The 19,727-nt window shown below is 40.7% G+C and overlaps 1 protein-coding gene across 1 annotated transcript; it reads right to left on the minus strand.

Annotated features, from left to right (window-relative positions):
• Positions 1-4,577: 4,577 nt before the first annotated feature.
• Positions 4,578-19,307, minus strand: LOC139459623 (tyramine beta-hydroxylase-like). The gene is made up of 10 exons (XM_071241205.1): positions 19,217-19,307; positions 18,553-18,745; positions 17,954-18,080; positions 15,220-15,315; positions 14,912-15,091; positions 10,435-10,589; positions 8,424-8,667; positions 7,559-7,652; positions 5,998-6,280; positions 4,578-5,370 (listed from the first exon to the last, which is right to left on the minus strand). Exons 1-10 carry the CDS (start codon positions 19,228-19,230, stop codon positions 5,080-5,082), a joined length of 1,677 nt encoding a protein of 558 aa, XP_071097306.1. The 5' UTR covers positions 19,231-19,307; the 3' UTR covers positions 4,578-5,079.
• Between the last annotated feature and the right edge of the window lie 420 nt (positions 19,308-19,727).

Genomic DNA, 19,727 nt, shown 5'->3' on the forward strand with positions numbered 1-19,727 from the left:
TGTGGGAGCAAAAACTGTCACTCAATGCCCTCAACGTGCTTGTCAACGTTTACAAAACGATCTTTCAGCACACTGTCACTTGATTGAGTGAACGTCTAAAAGTTGTGATCCTGTCATCACAATTTTTTCATCGCTACCTTTGACTTGCGCCAATTTCAGCTCAATGGCTTTCAATTCTGAGTGTTTTGGGGTGGACAAAGAAGATGGCATCCATTTACCTCCCCAATCTTATCAGTAGTATACACAGCCTTAGACTTATCGGCTGTGATATGAGTGTACAACACAGGGTTAGTTGTTGTCCCAGGGTAGGATATGTTTATTTGGTTCAACCAAGTCTGGTGTACTCACTGTCGATGATACCCGCGAAGATGCAGGTAAGAATTGATCTTCAGCAACCTATGATTGTCGTTAGGGGATCTAAAGGAATCGCGTTGTCAGGCTCGCTGACCTGGTTGATACACTTCATCGTATCCCAATAGCGTAGATCGGTGCTCATGATGTTAATCACTGGATTGTCTAGTCCAAACTCGATTATTTACAGACCGCTGTGGTATAGCTTGAATAGTGCTGAGTGCGGCATTAAACAACAAACAAACATTCAAATCTTGACATATGAACAATGTTATGCACAATTGATTTGCACCTAAACTTCATAGTGCTTTACACAGTGGTGTAAACGAGTGGTATCACAGACACAGGTGATAACAAACTCCAAATACACTGAGGTGTTTTCTCACGTAGAACTTTACCTTGAGGTTATTGTTCAATATAAACCAGCTATGTGTTGGTGCGGAGATGCACTTATAATTATCCCCATCAAATTTGATGCTGTGATACTCCACCAATAAATGAAAAGTTGAGTGAATCTTTTGATATGTATTGTCCCTTTGATCGAAATTCAATGTAACTGTATCTCAGTGTATACGGAGTGACTAACAATTTTAGAAAAAAACTCTCAGAGCCCATTTTGTCCATCTTCCAGGGGCAAGGGCGTTAACTAACTTTAAAAGTCCAGTTTCCACCCTTACCGAACTAAGCTGGAATTTCAAGGCTCGATCGTAGCGCAACCAGTGGCATTGCGAGTTATGCCCCTTCTATGTCCCTGCAACTGACCAATCAGGTTCCCCCTCGCATATCACTTGCATCTGCTTCAAACAAAATGGCGGCACCCTGTGAAGACGATCTGATCGATAATCAAGATCTATAATGTAATAAGTCGGGTCTTACCTCTTGAAGTGCATGAAACCACTTGAGCGCCATGATTAAAAACGTGAAAAGATTTGCAAAATATCTGTCAACGCCGAGTTAGTGGTGCACATTCTTTGAAAATCAAGCAGTCTACGAAATCTGCACGTTGATATCAATATTGTTCGCGAACCAGATGTCTAGTTCGTCCCGCGATTTTGATTGGACAAAGCATAAACTCCGACATACGAGCCTAGTTCGGCAAGGGTGGAAACTGGACTTTTATAGTCAGTTTAACGCCCTTGCCTCGGGAAGATGATTTACTCTTGAATACACACTGTCGTTCGGCCGTGAGCAAGCAGAGTCTATTTGAAGGTGTCGGCCTACTTTACAGGGGACTCCATGTTCCATTTCACTCTACCGCCCAAAACCTGAATAAACAGTTATGCGGGTGTGGACAAACCAGACTGGCGCGCCTAAATTATTCAATATTTGCTGTTGGCAAATACCACCTTTTTCTTGTGGTTGGGATAGGCCTTTACAGTCTTAGTGAGATCCCTCTAATAACAGGAAGTATTAACCAATGTAAACACAGTAATTTGTTGAATTCTGTTCCAAAGTAACTGGCCGTAATAGTAAGTGACAGCATGTTTTGTACAAGTCGCTGGAAAATGAAGTTAGGTTATATCTTGATATACTTATGATACTGTTCACAGCATCGATGAGTACAACTACCTCCCATACTAACATGTGGAAATCATGCTATTTGTAATAAAACTCGTATGATGCTGTCGTTTGTTGAAGCACACGTATAATACCAGTAGTTCACCATATAGACTGTCCCGTAAATCGATACCTCCTGAAATATTTTATCGAAAAGTCCCACAGATAATGTTGATTTTCATCTGATTTCTTTCAAACACCTAATTAGTTATTTGCCAAACGTTCGCAATGTTTTTATCCATCAAGGATATCTGCTCAACCTTAAGCTACAATTCATATCATTTAATGTGTTTATCTTGGCGTAAAGAATTGTATGCGCATCGTTAGAGGCGACTAACGAGAACGGGTGGTCAGGCTCGATGGCTTGGTTGATACATGTCATCCTATCCTAGTTATGTAGGTCGATGCTCATGCTGTCACTGGCTTGTCTTGTCCAGCCTCCATTATCTACAGACCGCCGCCATATAGCTGGAATATTGCTGGGTGCAAGGTTAAACAACAAACAAACAAAACAATAATAAAACTATCTTGGTTCAACTTCAGAGGGAGTAATCGGTTGAAACGGTGATTTTTGTTTGTTTAAGTATCTCCTACGTAGGAGATAGGAAGTCCTACGTAGGAAATACTAAGTCCTACGTAGGAGATAGTGATTCTAGGCCATAGTAAGTCCTACGTAGGAGATGCTTGGACAAAAAAGATTTTACCGTTGCCCTACTGTGCTTCCGCAAGACTACAACTGGATAAGAGACTTTTTTCAAGATATATGTGTTCAAGTGGTTCACCAAGTGAAGATGTTGCTGTTTAAATGTTTAGTTTTGTTTATGAAAGCTGATGGTTCCATAGAAGAATAAAAACTATTCGGCAAAGGTATCTCCCTATTATGAATATTCTCACGATACGGCGCGGCTTATATAAATTGTCTCACCAGAGGCAGGGGATAGAAATACAAGCAAGCGAATGGGCAGATAATTTGAAAGAATGTATTTTGTAAGGGTGCATATAAGGATGGCCTACTGGTGATCATTATAAAAACCCTGCCTCCGTGGTATCTATGGCTGTTAAGGCGCGATGGGGTAGGCTAGTGGGTACACCGTTCGCAAGTCACGCCGAAAACCATCGTTTGTTCCTCACACCATGTACCAAGCCTATTTCTGGTGTGCCCCGCTGTAATATTGCTGAAATATTGCTGAAAGCGGCGTAAAACTATATTCACTTGCTATGGCGGTTAACAAATCAAACGAAGCGCTTCGACTGCTGTAACATTTGTCATGCATCACGTGAATCGCACAACATAGATTAATAACGTTGAATACTGTCTCTGGTTTGTCATGTTATTGATTGTTATATACAATATTAATGGGACAAGTACATGGGCACCGTAAGCACTAAGTGGGCCGGGCAAAAAACCTATGATCAACGTTTCGAATCCCAGATCCACACTGATCATATTTCTGGGTTTGCCTGCACCATGACCGTGCTCGTAGTTTCACCAAAGGGATAAACGTGTACCTTAGTTTTCATTTCGGGTTTTCTCAAACGTTTTCAAACGTTGCGATATAACTGAAAAATAACTGTTCACAATACGCCCACTTAACATGCAAAGTAAATGTTCTCTTATGTTGGTGACTAACATATATATAAATTGCCAATGCAAGAGAATAACAAATCTAGAATATCCGCCGACACAGATTCCATTTGGCGTAAAGGGCAAAGTGGCTGTGAATAGTATATCCATGGGCCACTGAAAATCAGTGACGACACCTGGTGTTCGCGAAAAGCATTCATTCATTCGGAACATATGATGAGTGAGTGAGTGAGTTGGGTTTAACGCCGTTTTTAACAGTATTCCAGTCATATCACGGCGTGTCAGCTTAATGTGGGAGGAAAGCCCGAAGTGATGCAGGTCTCAGACGTTTACCACTTCGGTGAAACCTACGAGCACGGGTATGGTGCTGACAAACCTAGAAACATAATTGGGGCGAACCGGGATTCGAACCCACAATCATAGGTTTCTGGCGATCCCAAGGGACGCAACTCTGCACAACGAATCGCGGCGCCTTAGACGACTGGGCAACCCGTGCCCCCGAACATAAGATGAGGTGAAATGTGGTTTAACGTCGCGTTTCAAATTATTGCACTTATTTAGCGACGTGCATGCACTTGACTGTGTGTGTGACTGTGTGTACTAGTCCGGTTTTATAATATAGCACAGAGATACCATGCCGCAGTTTGACATGGGTACATGTACCTCACCAAGAACCTCATATTGACACCGAGCCGTCTTTATTTTATCCTCGTAACAGGCCGGGTAACAACGAGTATCATCTTTTAACTTATTTTGATATGCCGCGGTCAGTGGACTGGGCAACCGACTTTCCGGTTTACACAAGACCACGAAGACGATCACCCCTCGGACGTGTTAGACAAGGCAGTATGTCATCATGTAAAGGACGCTCTTATAAAATACGAAATAAATGTGTTTTAACACTTGACAATAATGTCATCCAATGGTGAGTACTTAACCGATCGGGTGGTCAGATTCGCTGACTTGGTTGATGCATGTCATCGTATTCCAAATGCGTGGATTGATGCTCATGCCATCAATCACTCACACCAGAATCGACAGACGAGATCGGGTGGTCAGGCTCGCTGACTTGACGGATGCCTTATTTTCATTACTTCAATACATGCAATTTAATCATGCAGCAAACTCGCTCCCCTACTGGGAATGCTTCGTCATTTATGATTGTTAACAGATATCAAAATGAAGTTATTACGGGATGGTGACAAGTTAACACGCAACTCTATTAAGACCATCCCAAAAAGAAATACACATGTCCATGAATAATTTGTATATCTTCAAAATTCAATGCAAACTGCTGGGCCAAAGAAAATATACATTTGAAAGTTTATTTAACTAAAACATTACACACGTTACCAAACTGTTACAAGGCTGAAAACAGTCGAGGAAACACTGTAAGGTCCTAAACACACCTATGATACCCCTACGAAATAGAACCATTTTTTGTCGGTTTCATTTGTAGCCATCAGACACGGGTGTATACTTTCTTTTCCCGGCAGTTGAATATTATAATGAGTCCAGTAGACTTGTGGAGGATACACAAATTATGCAGGTACAGTTTACCATGGTGAATAAAAACACACAGTCATCTACAACAGTAAGAGTGCACAGAATGCCAGGACAACAGTTGATACAAGGGCGTCAGCCGATGTAGCCCCGTCAGTTGGAATTGGGTATTTCCCGTTGTCGTCCTTCTTGCATGAGCAGGATCCAAGTGCAGCTACAAATTTGGTTGTTTTGAGATCGGGGTTTCTGGACCTCATGGTCAGCAGGTAATTCTGTACATCACCCTTGGCTAGACAAGGATGACGCTCAGCCTCAGCAATAGCTGCAGGACATTCCTCTCGACATCCACCGTAAGGACTGCAATTGTCCAAAACCTGAAAAGCATGATATCAAAAGATTGTGATTGGAACGACTATATGACTTTACAGTGAGTGAGTTTGGTTTTGGACAACTGTACCCAAATCAGACTGAATCTGAGATCTGAACCCTTGGTTATTGGGTTTGCAACGCCCAAGGGACGTCACTGCACAGCAAATTGCAGCGTCTTGGATAACTGGGCCACCCGTGAATACAAGTGACTTTTCAGATTGATGATTTATATAATATTGTGAGTGTGAAGATGTCTTCGTGAATCCTAAAAGCTAGTGATGATATATACCAGGAGTTCGCGAAAAGGTGAGCGTGCCCACCTGTTGCATCCGTCGCGAACACGTGCAAAGGCAAGTCAAGTGTTCACCCGAAAGAACACAGTAACATACGGTATAAGTCGAAATGGTGATTTACATTGATTTTACAAGACCGGAACTGACGGGGACATGCTTACCTTTTCTCGAACGCATGGTGTCTCTGAGGTTCAGTGATACATTCATGTATAATTTTCATCACAAATTTGCCTTTTTGACACATGGAATCTGTTTTACGCTGCTATTTGACGCATGTCATGCTCTGACGTTGACGTCTTTAATGTACTATGTTATCATATGTTATGTTATATAACTTACCTTGTCCATAACCATTTTAGTCACAGGATGTGAGTTGTTGAAGAACTCGGCAATGTTGCAACCCATTAATGCTCCCTTTTCAATATCACAGCGGTTGAGAGTCTTAAAAGTGACACAATTGCTGTTGCTGCTGGCTTGTTTGGGGTAGTAGATGAAGATACCAAAACACATCTCGTTACTTGTGGCATCACCGTAGAATGTAGTCGTCTTAGTAGACAGAGATTGGTATACGCAAGTCGTCTTCAAGGAATCACCACGATGAATAGGCACGGGGGGATCATATCTGTTTGACAGAAAATGGATCAGTGGAGATCTAAGAATAGTAAATCTTTTCTAAGGTTCATGTAGTCTTTTCTTCAAGTCTTATAGTGAGTTAATGTGTTTTTATGCCGCTTCCACTTTAAGCAATATTCTTGCCATATCACGATGGGAGACACCGGAAATGGGTTTTAAATGTTGTACCCATGTGGTGAATCTAACCCAGGCCTACAGCGTGACAGGCGAACCCTTAAACACTAGGCTCCCCCACAGCCCCCAGTTCGAATACAAACGGAATGGTACTTGCTACCTGTTCATCGCTGCAACAAATCTACTCTTTAGTATATAAGGAACATACGGAAATCACTGCACAAATGTATATGACTAGAATGTAACGTTTTGAAGTAAGTTTACCACACATTAATACGGCCTTATTCTGAAAGAACATGATCATGTCTGTGTAAGTTTCTGGTGTGTTGTGCCAATGTCATCAAATACAATCAATCTTGCACAGCGTGATTTATTTCGGAAGTTTGTTTGTTTGCTTGTTTGTTGTCCGCACAATCCTAGTTCGGGGGTATATTTCAGTGTGGCCATGGATGAGTCCAAACATGAACGTAATACATCACGAATGATCGATCGTGTGGTGTAAAACACATTACTATGCTCGCTAGATCTTACAAATGACCACAGTCATTTCCCATCCGTTCGGCAGTCATTATGTACTTCATAAACAAGTATAAATATACTTCAAAGTTATTACAATTTCAGATTTCACCGCCTTTTCCGTACTGATGTAATCGATTGACTGTCGATTGATGTGATCGGACATATTCAAAAATGTCAAGGTGAATTTTAACAAGAAAATATATACATACATCAGATACATACATTTTATATTCCTTGGTACCATACAAGGAAACCGACTCGGAAAAAACCTCACAGGTTTGCTTGCATCGCACCTCGGAGAAAACCTTTTTTCTGTTGTATTCACAAACCTTGAGTGTTGATAGAGTAAACAGTCAAAATATCATACAAAGCCATGTAAACCGAGTTGTGTACTGCAAATATGGACCTTCTCCTCTGCAGTAGATTCAGAACCTCCTCCCTACACCTTAAGGTTATAATAAATACCGCCTCGCTCAGCGGTTATTATTTATACCCCCGAAAAGCGAGGTTGGCGGATTAAGGTATTACTCTACTACTAAAGATAATTTCAAGAAAAGTTAACGAAAGTTATACAAATTCATATGCTATCGCTACGTGTATAACTGTAATTCAGATGCTTTTTGAAAGGTCTTACGATACGCTTGTTGGATCGTCGTAGTTGTAGTTGAGATCATTGGTGAGGTACCTCTTCTGGTCTCCGCTGAAGAGTTCTACCGTCTGCGCGATGCCTGGGAGAAGGATAGCCAAGTTATATTCAGTTATAACAATGTACACGCTGTGTAGAGTTGCATCCCTAAAGCGCACCAGAAACCTTAGACAACTTCCAGTTCGACCTCATCACGTACATGTGCGCTTGGATCCATGTGTTAAACGTCCAATACCTGCATCAATTTCCTCCAAATCAAACAAATTCGACGTGACATAACTAGTATTGTTCTCCCTCACCGGATTCTTCCAAACATCACGTGGTGTAACATTTTACTATCTGTGATGTGAGGGCAGAGACAGTATATTGGATGAAAGATTGGAAGTCTACATCTATATTTCTACAGAAAAGAAATCAGCTCTGAAATAATGATAAGCACTTGGGTGTAATACTTGCAGTGGCAAATGTTCTTGTCATATAGAAAAAATAACCCCCTACATGATTTATTCGATGAGAAAAATCAAACATCTACTTCAGAGTGATAACAATATCTATAAAATGTTAATAAGACCACACTTTGAATAAGCATGTGAGGTAAGGGGTGGTTGCGCTGAAGGACAAAGTGAGGAATTAGAAGAATTACAACTGCATGCATTCTAACTGGCCTAAGGAGGTACCCTGGCTTTCAATGTTTTACGAAACTGGCATCAACTGAAATATGGTACTAACAATCATAGTCAGGGCGAATCTTGGAATCGAACCAAGGACAGGCCCATGTAACTTTACACAGAGAGTGTCAGTGCCTTCGATGACCTGACCACCCGTGTCTCCTGAATAATATGAAGTAACTAACCTTTGTAATGCATGTGGTTGAGTCCCGATATTAAATATATGGTGTCTTTCAGGATCTTGTTGGTGCAACGTGCGGGACACATGGATTCGAGCACGGTCCTGCTGCGTCCAGGCGGGATGACAATGTTTGTGTCTCCTGTCCAAAAGACCCCTGCGTCGTGGGTGCGAAGGTTGGGCGTGTAGTAGAGACTGAGGCCAGAACCATCCATCTTGCCAGTTGCTTTTAAGGGGTTGTTCCAGTGAAACTAAAACAAAACATACACAAGGATAACGTGCGGAGATTTCCATCTGATGACGTCATATAGCATCGTGTCGTCACACAACCAGTGGGACAACCAATGGGAGTGTCATGACGTTTTTAAGCAAGAGTCTTTGCAATCTTCGTAGAATGAGCATGCTCGATTGTACCTCAAAAGTTACGAAACGGATGAGGTGGTCACATGTATTTCTAGTTCAAGTGGGTAAATCAGTGGAAGGGGATTGGCTTTTTGACTGTTAATGAACGATATCCAATCATCGATATACCCGAAATTCCCTTGATTTTGTTTATACCAGCGAAAGAAGAAATTCAGATTCATAATTATGCATAAATAAGTAGATCAGCAAGAAGGGGACCGCGATTGGTGCCCTTGGAGATACCTACTTCTTGCCAAAATTTCTTATCCCCAAATCTCACATACATGGTATCAATGAGGAAGTCCAGCATGTCCCAAATTGGGTTTCTCAGTATACTTCAGATTGCATTTTCTTTCTTTTTTGACAAATTGTCTTGAACCTCTGAAGATAGAAATGTAAGTATATCAATGGTCACCACGTTCAGAAACAAATGCCCCAAGAATCAAGGAATTTAGTTTGTTGTGGAATAGTGGTGTACAAAATTGAAAAATCAAATGTTTTGGTTCTTTACTGAGATTGCAAACATGGTATCCACTTTTTGTGAACATAATAATATAAAGCGAATATAAAGTCTTTCGTTGATTGTATGAAGGGTTATGGTTAATTCTATCTTTGTGATTTTGTGGTACATTTGCTGGACCCAGCACTACATGTATATCTCTCTTTGTGTGGGTTTTTATGGAGGTTTAGAATCCAGTACAAAAGAGCAGTGGTTTTAGAGTAAAGCAAAACATGATATCACTGGTGTGTATTTTGTTTGCAGATGTGTTCCTCAGTTAACATACTGGCCATATTTGTGGCATTATTTTATATGTCACGTATACCAAGTTCTTTGATCAAATAATTAATGTTGTGATGCTTACACATAATAGTCATGTTAGTTGAGGCCTAGTGAGTACAACTACACACTTTTCATGTATGGCAGTCAGACTTTGGATGACAGCTGGCTTGGACAGAATGAGTATATTCCAATTCTATATCCCCATTTAGAGTTTGTGCATACTACCAATGACATCCTCCAGCACTGACACATCCCACTCTGAAAGCCAATCAGCTTCCTCATGTCTTTGGTCCAGTTTTTGGAACATTTGCCACAGCATCTATAATGATTTTACTATTGTGACCAAACTTGGTAGGAAACTATATTTTGGTCCATATTTGAATAACTGATGAAGGTTGTTTATTGTCAGCCAGAGAGAAGTCACTAAAGGATCAACAGATAGATAGAGGTAGGATGCTACTTGGCATCCTCAAATAGTTGAATCTATATCAGTCTGAGTTCTGCAACATGTTCCTATAATTGGACAACTTGGATGAAATGGTGTTCGTATAGGAAAATGAAATTGTTGGTGGTTCCTTCAATTTGAAATAATGTTGGACATTTTAGGAATGGGTTGATTGCATGTCACCGTACCGAGTTGCACCTAATATCAGCCTCTGGTTTGTCTGGTTCAGACTCTATCACAGCTCTAACAGCTCGCCGTCATATATCGTTGAGGCTTTTGCGTGTGTTGATGTTAAACAACAAACAAACTCTTGGCGGTTTACCAGATTGGGTTTAAATGGTTTCACGTGCATATTTAAGTTGTGAATAAGAATACAAGTATTTTAAGTACCTCAAGGAGGACCCTCTTGTAGCCGGATTTTCCAATTCTAAAGCCAGCTTCTCTGTAGAGACACTGACCAGACATGCCAAAGCTCCACAACCCAATGACATCCTGGCAGGCAGGGCTGGACATCCCGCATTCTTCTGGACTTGCAATTATGGGCGCTGCAAGGAAGGAAATCATACATGTAGACATAATGAACCAAACATGACATCTTTCATTCCCATTTCTTTTGCATAAGATCTACGATGCAACATCGAATCACAGGTTCCACATCACTGTATGGGATTAGCAAGTGGTGTTACAGATTTGTTGAGTGCTGCTTTAGCATCAGCATCAGCCACTGTGTTACCAACGATTCCAGCTTGGCTGGATAACAAACAAAAGATGATGTCGTATTGGCCAGGAGCAAGGATATTATGTAGTTTAACAATGTCAAGTACATTTGGATGGTCACGAAATTATTTTAATTGCTTGAGCATAGGTAACCTGGTTGATACAGTTCTTTATTACCCACGTGGTGAAGATACAGGTGGTAAGATACTAAATCCGTACGTCACACGTGTGTCGTACAAGGTTGACCTTGTTTTATTCGTTTTGATTGGATAACCGTGACCTCTGTCACACCGGGACTACTTTTTTCATTCATAAAGAATCGCGAGACGTCATTCATTTTGCGATTACAAGGCAGAACTGAAGAAATTCATGAGCACGAGAGATATTTAGAAACACTTTATTAAACCAAACAAGATAGTCACACGCATCAAATTCGGTTTGCATTCTATATAAGTTATGCATTGAGCTCCTACAGACGTATAATCGAGCTAGATCTATAAATCCATTTACAATGTACGACTGCCGATCGAGCGCGTGACGCACCCGACCATTTTCGCAACTTTCAATTTGATGAAACGTAAAAGGATAAGCGTGGTGAAATGAAGTCTGTTTAAACTATCTGGACAGATATCTAGACTTACTTGGGATGATCCGGTTGTGCCATCGGTGTCCCCTTTGAAGCGTATGTTGTGGCGCTGTTTCGGGAAGTGTTGCTCATGAATGAACGAACACAGCACGACCAGATAACTTAAAGTTCACAGTTCCGATACAAATCATTCGAAAACTCCGTGGAAGTGTGCCTGACTTCTGATTTTGTGGCCCAAAACATCCCAAATGTGAACAGTAACATTCCCTATCTCTAGAGTAAAACGCTGTGAGTGGATCGCGGTTGTCTTTTCTTATTCCGGTGGCGACCTTGCCCTTCGATCGTTCGAAGCTGTCACTGACATGCAAGCAGATTTGAGTTTGTTGATTTTCACGTCTTCAGTAAAGGGTGGTACAGTTAACATGAATGTCTTTGGCGAACAGTCTGATTTCCCTCTTCCAGAATGGTACGGACATGATATAAATTCAGCTGATAGATCAAGGAAACCGAACCATTTTGATTGCACAGACGGGATACCGGCAGTGTGATGCGTGTGACTGTTGGTCCGATATTCAAAGCGCGGCGCTAATGTGACATTTTTTCAAATTTTCTTATCGGTGTCCTGCGTACTAACAACATGGCGCTTGAATTACCATAAGTTGAAGACTTTCTTCCAAAAGGATCTTGAGCGTCGGTGCTGGTTTGTTTGTAAACAGATCAGCAGGCGCATGTTGTTAATGCGTATGCATTAACATGTCAACAATGCCCATATTTGGTCATTTATCAATATTCATGCGCAACCAGATTTTGCAACCGGTTTCAGTTTGGTCTGTCAACGAACGCAAGTTGTTATGTATTTACACTTAAATATATATTCAACGTGGGTAATAAATAAAATACCACACTCATTCTCGTTAGATATCATTTTTACGAAACTCGTGAGCTTTCTATGGTATCTGACCTCGCTTTCGCTCGGTCAGATACCATAGAAAGTTCACTCGTTTCGTAAAAATGGTATCTAACGAGAATGAGTGTAGTATTCTCTATGGATCCAACGATAGTGGCGTTGGCAACAGCCTCAGTTGATTTGAAAGTATTATATGTACTTCTTAACTGATCATATTCATGTTGATATGTAATTAATTTGCTCCTGATTCCATCAGTTTCATTCGAGACCATTTACCCATTGACAAGGGGGAGAAGACAACTGGGAAAAGGAAATATGTTATCAAGTTCAATATCAACAGCGGAAATAAAAGGTTTAATTCTTATTCCAAGAGATGGAATAAGAGATTACATGTTATTGTAAAGGTCATCAAAAAGGGGATTAAACACACAGTTGAATGTAGTGTTGGACTCGTTTGGATCCTACTTTGTGAGTTACTGTAAAGAGAGTTTGGTGCGGCGTTGTTTAAGAGACTGTTCGTCTAACTCAACATACAGGCTGTCAATAGATTTACGGAAAGAACTTAGAATAGTCTTTGACCCTAATGATGCATTGGATCAAGTAAGGTAAGGTTATCATCGTAAGCACCACCACAAATGATGGATCCATAATCGAGTTTAGAACGTATAAGTGATCTATACAAATAAAGGATGGTCGACCGATTACTCTCCACTTGGAATTAGAAACTACTTTCAATAAATCCAGTCTCTTCAGACATTTAGCTTTAAGATATTCGACATGTGGTAAGAAAGTAAGATGGTGATCAAAATGTTCCATTTAGAAAACTTAAAACCGTTACGTTGTGACCAATCATTGATTTTATTCAAAGCTGCAACTGTGTGTCAATCGTAGCATATTTTTACCTCAACATGACTCATTAAAATCATCGACGAGTCATTTATAACCTTAGATGCACTATTATTTTTCTAATTTAAACACCGTTACCGATAACATGCTACCTTGTGGGACACCTTTATCTTGGTCGTAAAGGTGGATCCAACACATACCGGGAAATGCAGAGTAAGTCGCACTGCGACGTCTTGGAGATTGCTGTTAAGTAAAACAGGTCAGTGGACACTGATTGAAGATCCTCCAGTGGCCCTGTCACCCGGATTTAGTTATCACGTCATTTTGAGGCTCTGCCACTTTAACATGTTTTGAAAATTTAATTCTAGGTTTTATTTGGTTTTAACAATTTCTTAACAATTTGTTTCAGATATAGTCTTGGAGCTGAATGGGATGACGGTTTTTTCTGATCACGAGATGACTGATTGAACATGGGATGTGCCTGGAAAGGTGATTCTGCAGTTTGGTGGATTGTTCTGGTGAAAAAAATCTTAGGAGAATCCGTTTCACCCATGTCAAATCTGTTTGACAGTTTATTGATGTGGTTACTGGCGAATGTCTACGTAGTGTATATTTCAGAAGGTGGTCTGTTGAAGCATTGAAGCATAGGTTTCTTTTGCTTCTGAGATTTGGACCAGCTTTTTTGCGTTAGCAAAACTGGGAATTCTTGAGAAGGAGATGGTTGACTTCCTGAGCAGTTGGTGCATTATGTAACATTGCTGTTACAATCTACTGTTGTAAGTGTATTTTCACCACAGTGAGAACATGTAACAGACAAGGCACAAGTATTGACACCATGGCCGTACTTTTTGCATTTGAAGCATCTCGGGGTATATGGAATGCAGATTTCAACGTTGATCGATATTGCAGTCACCTGACTTGATTGATTTGGGGACATTTGTAGAAGAAGATAGGTGTTAGTTTGAAGGGTATCTTTGCTTTTACGGGTTATGAATCGTTTAACATAAGTTACACCTTGATCTTTCATTTCTGAGACAATATTAAGTTTTGTCATGTCAGCAAACAATCAATCCCAGTCTCTCACAATTCCTTTACTGATGTGTAGTGTTTGGTGTGAAGAGACGGCAACCGGGACGCCAACAAACGATTCAGTTGACATGAGGAGGGGTAGCTTGCTACATGTATGTTCTGTGACATTCAATTAACAAGGAGCCTGAACGCGAGCGTTTGATATTTTCGACGTAACCTGTACACTCTTGGATACTGCAGATGGGTTCAACTTTAGAGGTGTCTTATCAATAGTCTTGAGAATAAGGAAACGCGGCCAGTAATGGATGGATTTGGACAGTTGCTGTTGCAGCTGACGTTTTCGGTTGTTGTGCGTACTGAAATAACTTTGCTTTTGAATTGCCATTCTCAAATAAAGATCTTGGGTGTTGCTGCGGGTTCTTTGCATGCACAATATCAGGAAGATTGTGTTGATGTGTATGCACAGAAATGTCGACAATATTTGGGCATAGATCAGTGTCCAAGCGCAACCAGATTTGCAAGATGGTTTGTTTAACGAAAGAAACTTTCAATTTTATTACACTTATATACATATTTTATGTGGGTAATAGATATCATGCCACACTCACAAGATGCCATTTTTAAGAAACTCATGAAGTTTCTATGGTATCTGAACTCTCTTTTGCTTGACCAGATATCATAGAAAGTCCACATTTTTCTTACAAATGGTATACGAAAATGGGTTTGATATTGTCTATATACCTCTTGGCAAAGCTGCATATTAAAATAGACTAAATGTTTACCATAATCACGACAGCCGTAAAGGAGAATATGGTGCATGATGTCAACGTTGTCTATTTCCGGTTCTGTGGCAATCAGGTGGTAATCCTGTGATTGGTCCAGGTCAAAGGTCATGCAAACATAGGTGGTTTCCTTGCCAGGTACAGGTGTTCGTGGAATCTTCAGAGTCCGTTTTTGGACTACTGCAAGGGTGAAAAGATTATGCAATTACAAATTACAAAATTCTTTTGATCTCCGACCGTTCTCTCTAATTGCGATGTTTCGGGTAACGGGTGGAAGGAATGTTCTACTATATTCTATTATCACGTACCTGTTTCTGTAGTTGCTGTACAGTTGAATTTAGAACTTGTACACGGAGCTGTGATGAGTCCAGCACACGTCTGACTTGAAGAGGTATCACAAAAACCTGAAATGAATCATATTTCAATACATGGCAAACTTGACGATTTGATTCGACTCTTCCAAATTATGGAGTATATTAGGAGCGTTGGGGTAGCCTAGTTCAAGTACCCACATGGATACCATATATGAAGCCCATTTCTAGTGTCCCCCGCCGTGAAAATGCTGGAATATTGCTGTAAGCGGCGTAAAAATTACACTCACTCACTCACTCACTATGAAGTATATCAGATGACATACTTTCTGGAGGACTCCTTCAGTTTAATAACAGCATTCAATCCCTGAAAATGATTACTCCTAGCAGTGAAGGGGCAAATTGAGATCGTCAAGGTAATCAACACCAGCACAGTATAGGCAAATAGCTCAACATGGACATAGGTATGTCGTATGTATAAAACTGTCAGTGGTCTGGCGCTTTTAAAACCTAAAAATGTACACAGACATGTATAAAACTTTCAGAAATGTGACGCTTTCAGATTGTCAACAGATTCAAGCCAGGCATAACATCAAGATATACACAGATATGTATAGAACTAACAGCGATGGGACACTTTCAGATCGTCTACAGATACAAGCCTAGCGTGAAATAAAATATGCATTGCCTTGTTTACAACGAGCAGTGATGGGACCGATGTTAATAACATACAAGCACAGCGTCACTTACACAAACTTTTCACTACCAATGGTATTGCGAAAGAATACACGTCCTCAACATTGACCTCACAAAGTTAAAGTGCGTTTCATGTACCCTGCAGGTTAATGAACAAACAAACAAGGTTGCTGATGTGGAACAATCTATTCATAGCGACATCACACATGTGAAGTGAATATTAATCTCCCCGCTGGCAAAATATTCGCAATCGGTAGACCTCAGAGACGTGTAAATAAAAAGGTATGCCATACACTTGAACGAAAACTTATGTTTGTCGACCATACATGCACTGATTCACAGTCACATTCCCCGTTAAGATCCGGGTTAGAAGTGGTTTGGAGCCTACTATGCGTGTCGTAAGTGACAGGAATATTGTTTTACGCCGCTTTCAGCAATATTTCAGTGATATCACGGCGGGGGACACCAGAAATGGGTTTCACACATTGTAATCATAGGGAATTGAACCTTGGTCTTCGGCGTAACGAGCGAACCACAAGGCTACAACAGCGTCCGCTTGTCGTAACGGGATCAGATGGCCTTGGTTAGGGTTGTTGACTTGGTTGAGGCATGTCGTCGTATCTTAGATCGATGCTCATAGTGTTAAAACTCGATTATTCACAGACAGCTATCATATGGCTGGAATTTTGGTGGGTGTGGCGTTACGATAAAAGCAAAAAACCCATATTCACGTGGGGATATATATAAATATCGGAATATTGAAACTATGTTCTATGTTAAGGCGCCACGATTCGCTGTGCAGAGTTGCGTCCCTTGGGCACGCCAGAAACCTATGATTGTTGGTTCTAATCCCGGTTCGCCCCGATTGTGTTTCTAGGTTTGTCAGCACCATTCCCATGCTCGTGGGTTTCACCGAAGTGGTAAACGTCTAAGAACTGCATCACTTCGGGCTTTCCTCCCACATTAAGCTGACACGCCGCGACTTAACTTTAATACTGTAAGAAGCAAAAGCAGCGTTAAACCCAACTCACTCACTCACTCCCTCTATGCTTCTCACAAATGTCTCACGATAAATAACCATGAATTAAGGATATAGTGAAGTTCGACACAGCGAAGAGGCAGCTACAAGACTATTCCTTGAGTCGTGGTACCTAATGCTATTCCTTATCTGATTCATACCAGCCAGTATTAATCTTTTAAATATTTATCTGTTTGATACATTTTAACAGTTCGCTGTACATATATCTTATCCTGTCATTATCTCTTCTAAAAGTTTACTCTTGCTATGATATAAACACATCTATTTCAAAATACCATTCCTTGACGTCACTGTGATAGTGTTCAATTTCCTAGTGTTCAATTTTCTACATGTTTTTATATTATAAGGGTAATTAGAACGCTATTTTTCAGGGAATGATCATTTGCAGAAGCGCGAGGTCTTCCATTAACTGCCTGACGAAGGAGGGCAGTTGACAAGAACGACGGCATTATTAGCGTATGTCAGTATAACAAAATGGATTATCAGGTTCCAAGGATTTTGCAAAGGCAGGTGGGTTGCCGGAACAATGGGCGGCGACCACAACATACACACTGACGTAAGACAACTAACAACCATCAACAATGTTTATCGGGATAATGATACCGAATCGTGTTTTCAACCAACGGAGATGAATAAGTACATACAAAGAGAACCCTGGCTCCTATCAAGTTCCATCGTAATATCTACCTGGGTGTGTATAACATATATTGTTATAGAACCACTGATCAGTTTAAATTGGGTAAACTGATAGCAGAATGCCGAACTGTGTTTTAACCTACAGAGATGAATAAACACAAACAAAGAGAACCCTGGCTACTATCAAGTTCCATCGTAATATCTCCTGGGTGTGTATAATATATATTGTTATCGTACCACTGATCAGTTTAAATTGGGTAAACTTTTAGCAGAATACCGAACTGTGTTATAACCGTCAGAGATGAATAAACACTAATAAAGAGAACCCAGACTCCTATCAAGTTCCATCGTTGTACCTACCTGGGTGTGTGAGTCCAGTTGTCCTTGCGGGCGTGGCTCCAGTTGTCCAGATGCACTGAGGGTCACCTAGCTCCTGACCATTGGTCATCCCATCACCATCAGAATCCATGTTACACACATTAGCCCACTGTATGGACAGGAAAGTTTTTGATTTATTTTTTGCGGATATGTTGGCATGGAGGGCCTATTTGACGAAAATGCCGCAATTGCCTTAGGAGTAGCAGGATCCGATGATCGTGAGTTTGGATCCTATATTCGCTCTGATTTTGATCCTTGGTTTGTCACCATCATACTCGTGGGTTTCACTAAAGTGGTAAACACCATATACGTCCTTGTTCTCACGCTGTGATATAACTAAAATCTTGTTCAAAGCGGCGTTAAACCAAATTTGTTCACTCACGTTAACTGTTGACAGACTTTATTTTTCACGTGAAAACACATAGATACCAACAGTGATTTCACACGGTTTATTAATAACAACAGACGGAGTATAGGTTTTCAACACGATGCGATGTATATCGGATATCAAAAGTAGTCACGCTCTAGTTAACACTATACCGTACCACGAAGTCAACAACGTATATTATTTCTTTTCTCACCGTTCTGCCTTGACTTGCAAAAGCGAGACCGAACTGATTTCTTTCACCTCCACCCGCCGGGTTCAGATGCCCCATCCCCTGCCACATCTCCCCCGCCACACAAGGGTGGGGCAGGTTGTAGCCATTAGGTATCCTGTCCCTGTACGAGCCATACCCAGAGATCACTCCAATGCATGTGAGGAAAGCGGCAAATCTGTAGGAAACGTACATATAAAGACAAAAACATGGAGGCTGTATTAACGCTTAAATTTAATGATTTACAGATTAAATAGCTGAATTTATGGAATGAAATTAATTATTATTAAGGTCTTGCATTCTTCCAGCACAGATCATTTGTGTTGTTGTTCTGATACAAACTACCGCTAACAACGTATTTGGGAATAGCAACATACCGTACAACCCTCTATTGATGTAAATCATACTATCGTCTTTTTCGCACCTGAATGACATCACTGATTTTCAGTGATCCATTTATATGCTAATTTCACCACTGTTTTGTCTCAGAAACTGCGGCATATAAACGAGGCTGGTTACTCTCTGGTGTCGACTTATATATTTAAACGATAAGAACCTCGAATCGTGAACATGGTATCGCGACATATGATGCTTGTTCTTTGCAAAATTATAAAAAGTGGAAAGAGTCCAAATGGTCATTGTCGCCTACCTTACGGCCCACATGTTGATCCAAGTCAAGCTGTACCCGCAAGCTTTTGACAGGTTTGTGTGTCAGTCGGTTGGTTATAAAGCGCAATCACGTGGTAGAGTATCAACACGGTACAAACATAAATAGGAACAACCGGTTTAGTTTATGTAGTGAATCGGATCACTACACCTAAACAAGTTGGATAAGCAGGTCAGAATCGAGCAATGTGTCGTCAAATTTGGCTTAGTACTATTTGTTACAACAACGTGTTAAAAGGCAACGAAATTTTTTCACATTGTGAAATGGAAGGATGGTTCAGTGTGCTGAATATCGTGTCTGAATAGGGATTTCTGAAGACTATGAAATCGCCTTCCAGAAAACATAGATCCTTATAGCGGTTGTTTCGTCCAATCAACAACACCAAAGTTTTAACGAATACGAAAGGACGGGTACAGCATAAGTATTTGTGGCTGTGACTTTATTGTGAGCGTTCAAGTATTTGTACTCTGCCCGAATATTTTCCTTGATATGG

Source organism: Haliotis cracherodii, unplaced genomic scaffold (genome assembly GCF_022045235.1).
Source record: "Haliotis cracherodii isolate W230 unplaced genomic scaffold, xgHalCrac1.p SCAF_13, whole genome shotgun sequence".
Lineage (NCBI taxonomy): Eukaryota > Metazoa > Mollusca > Gastropoda > Lepetellida > Haliotidae > Haliotis > Haliotis cracherodii.

Coding starts and splice junctions, on each gene's coding strand:
- LOC139459623 (XM_071241205.1), bottom strand. Junction 8,668..10,434: donor ACAAGAGGGTCCTCCTTGAG/GTACTTAAAATA, acceptor GTTTTGTTTTAG/TTTCACTGGAACAACCCCTT. Junction 6,281..7,558: donor GACGATCCAACAAGCGTATC/GTAAGACCTTTC, acceptor TCTGTCAAACAG/ATATGATCCCCCCGTGCCTA.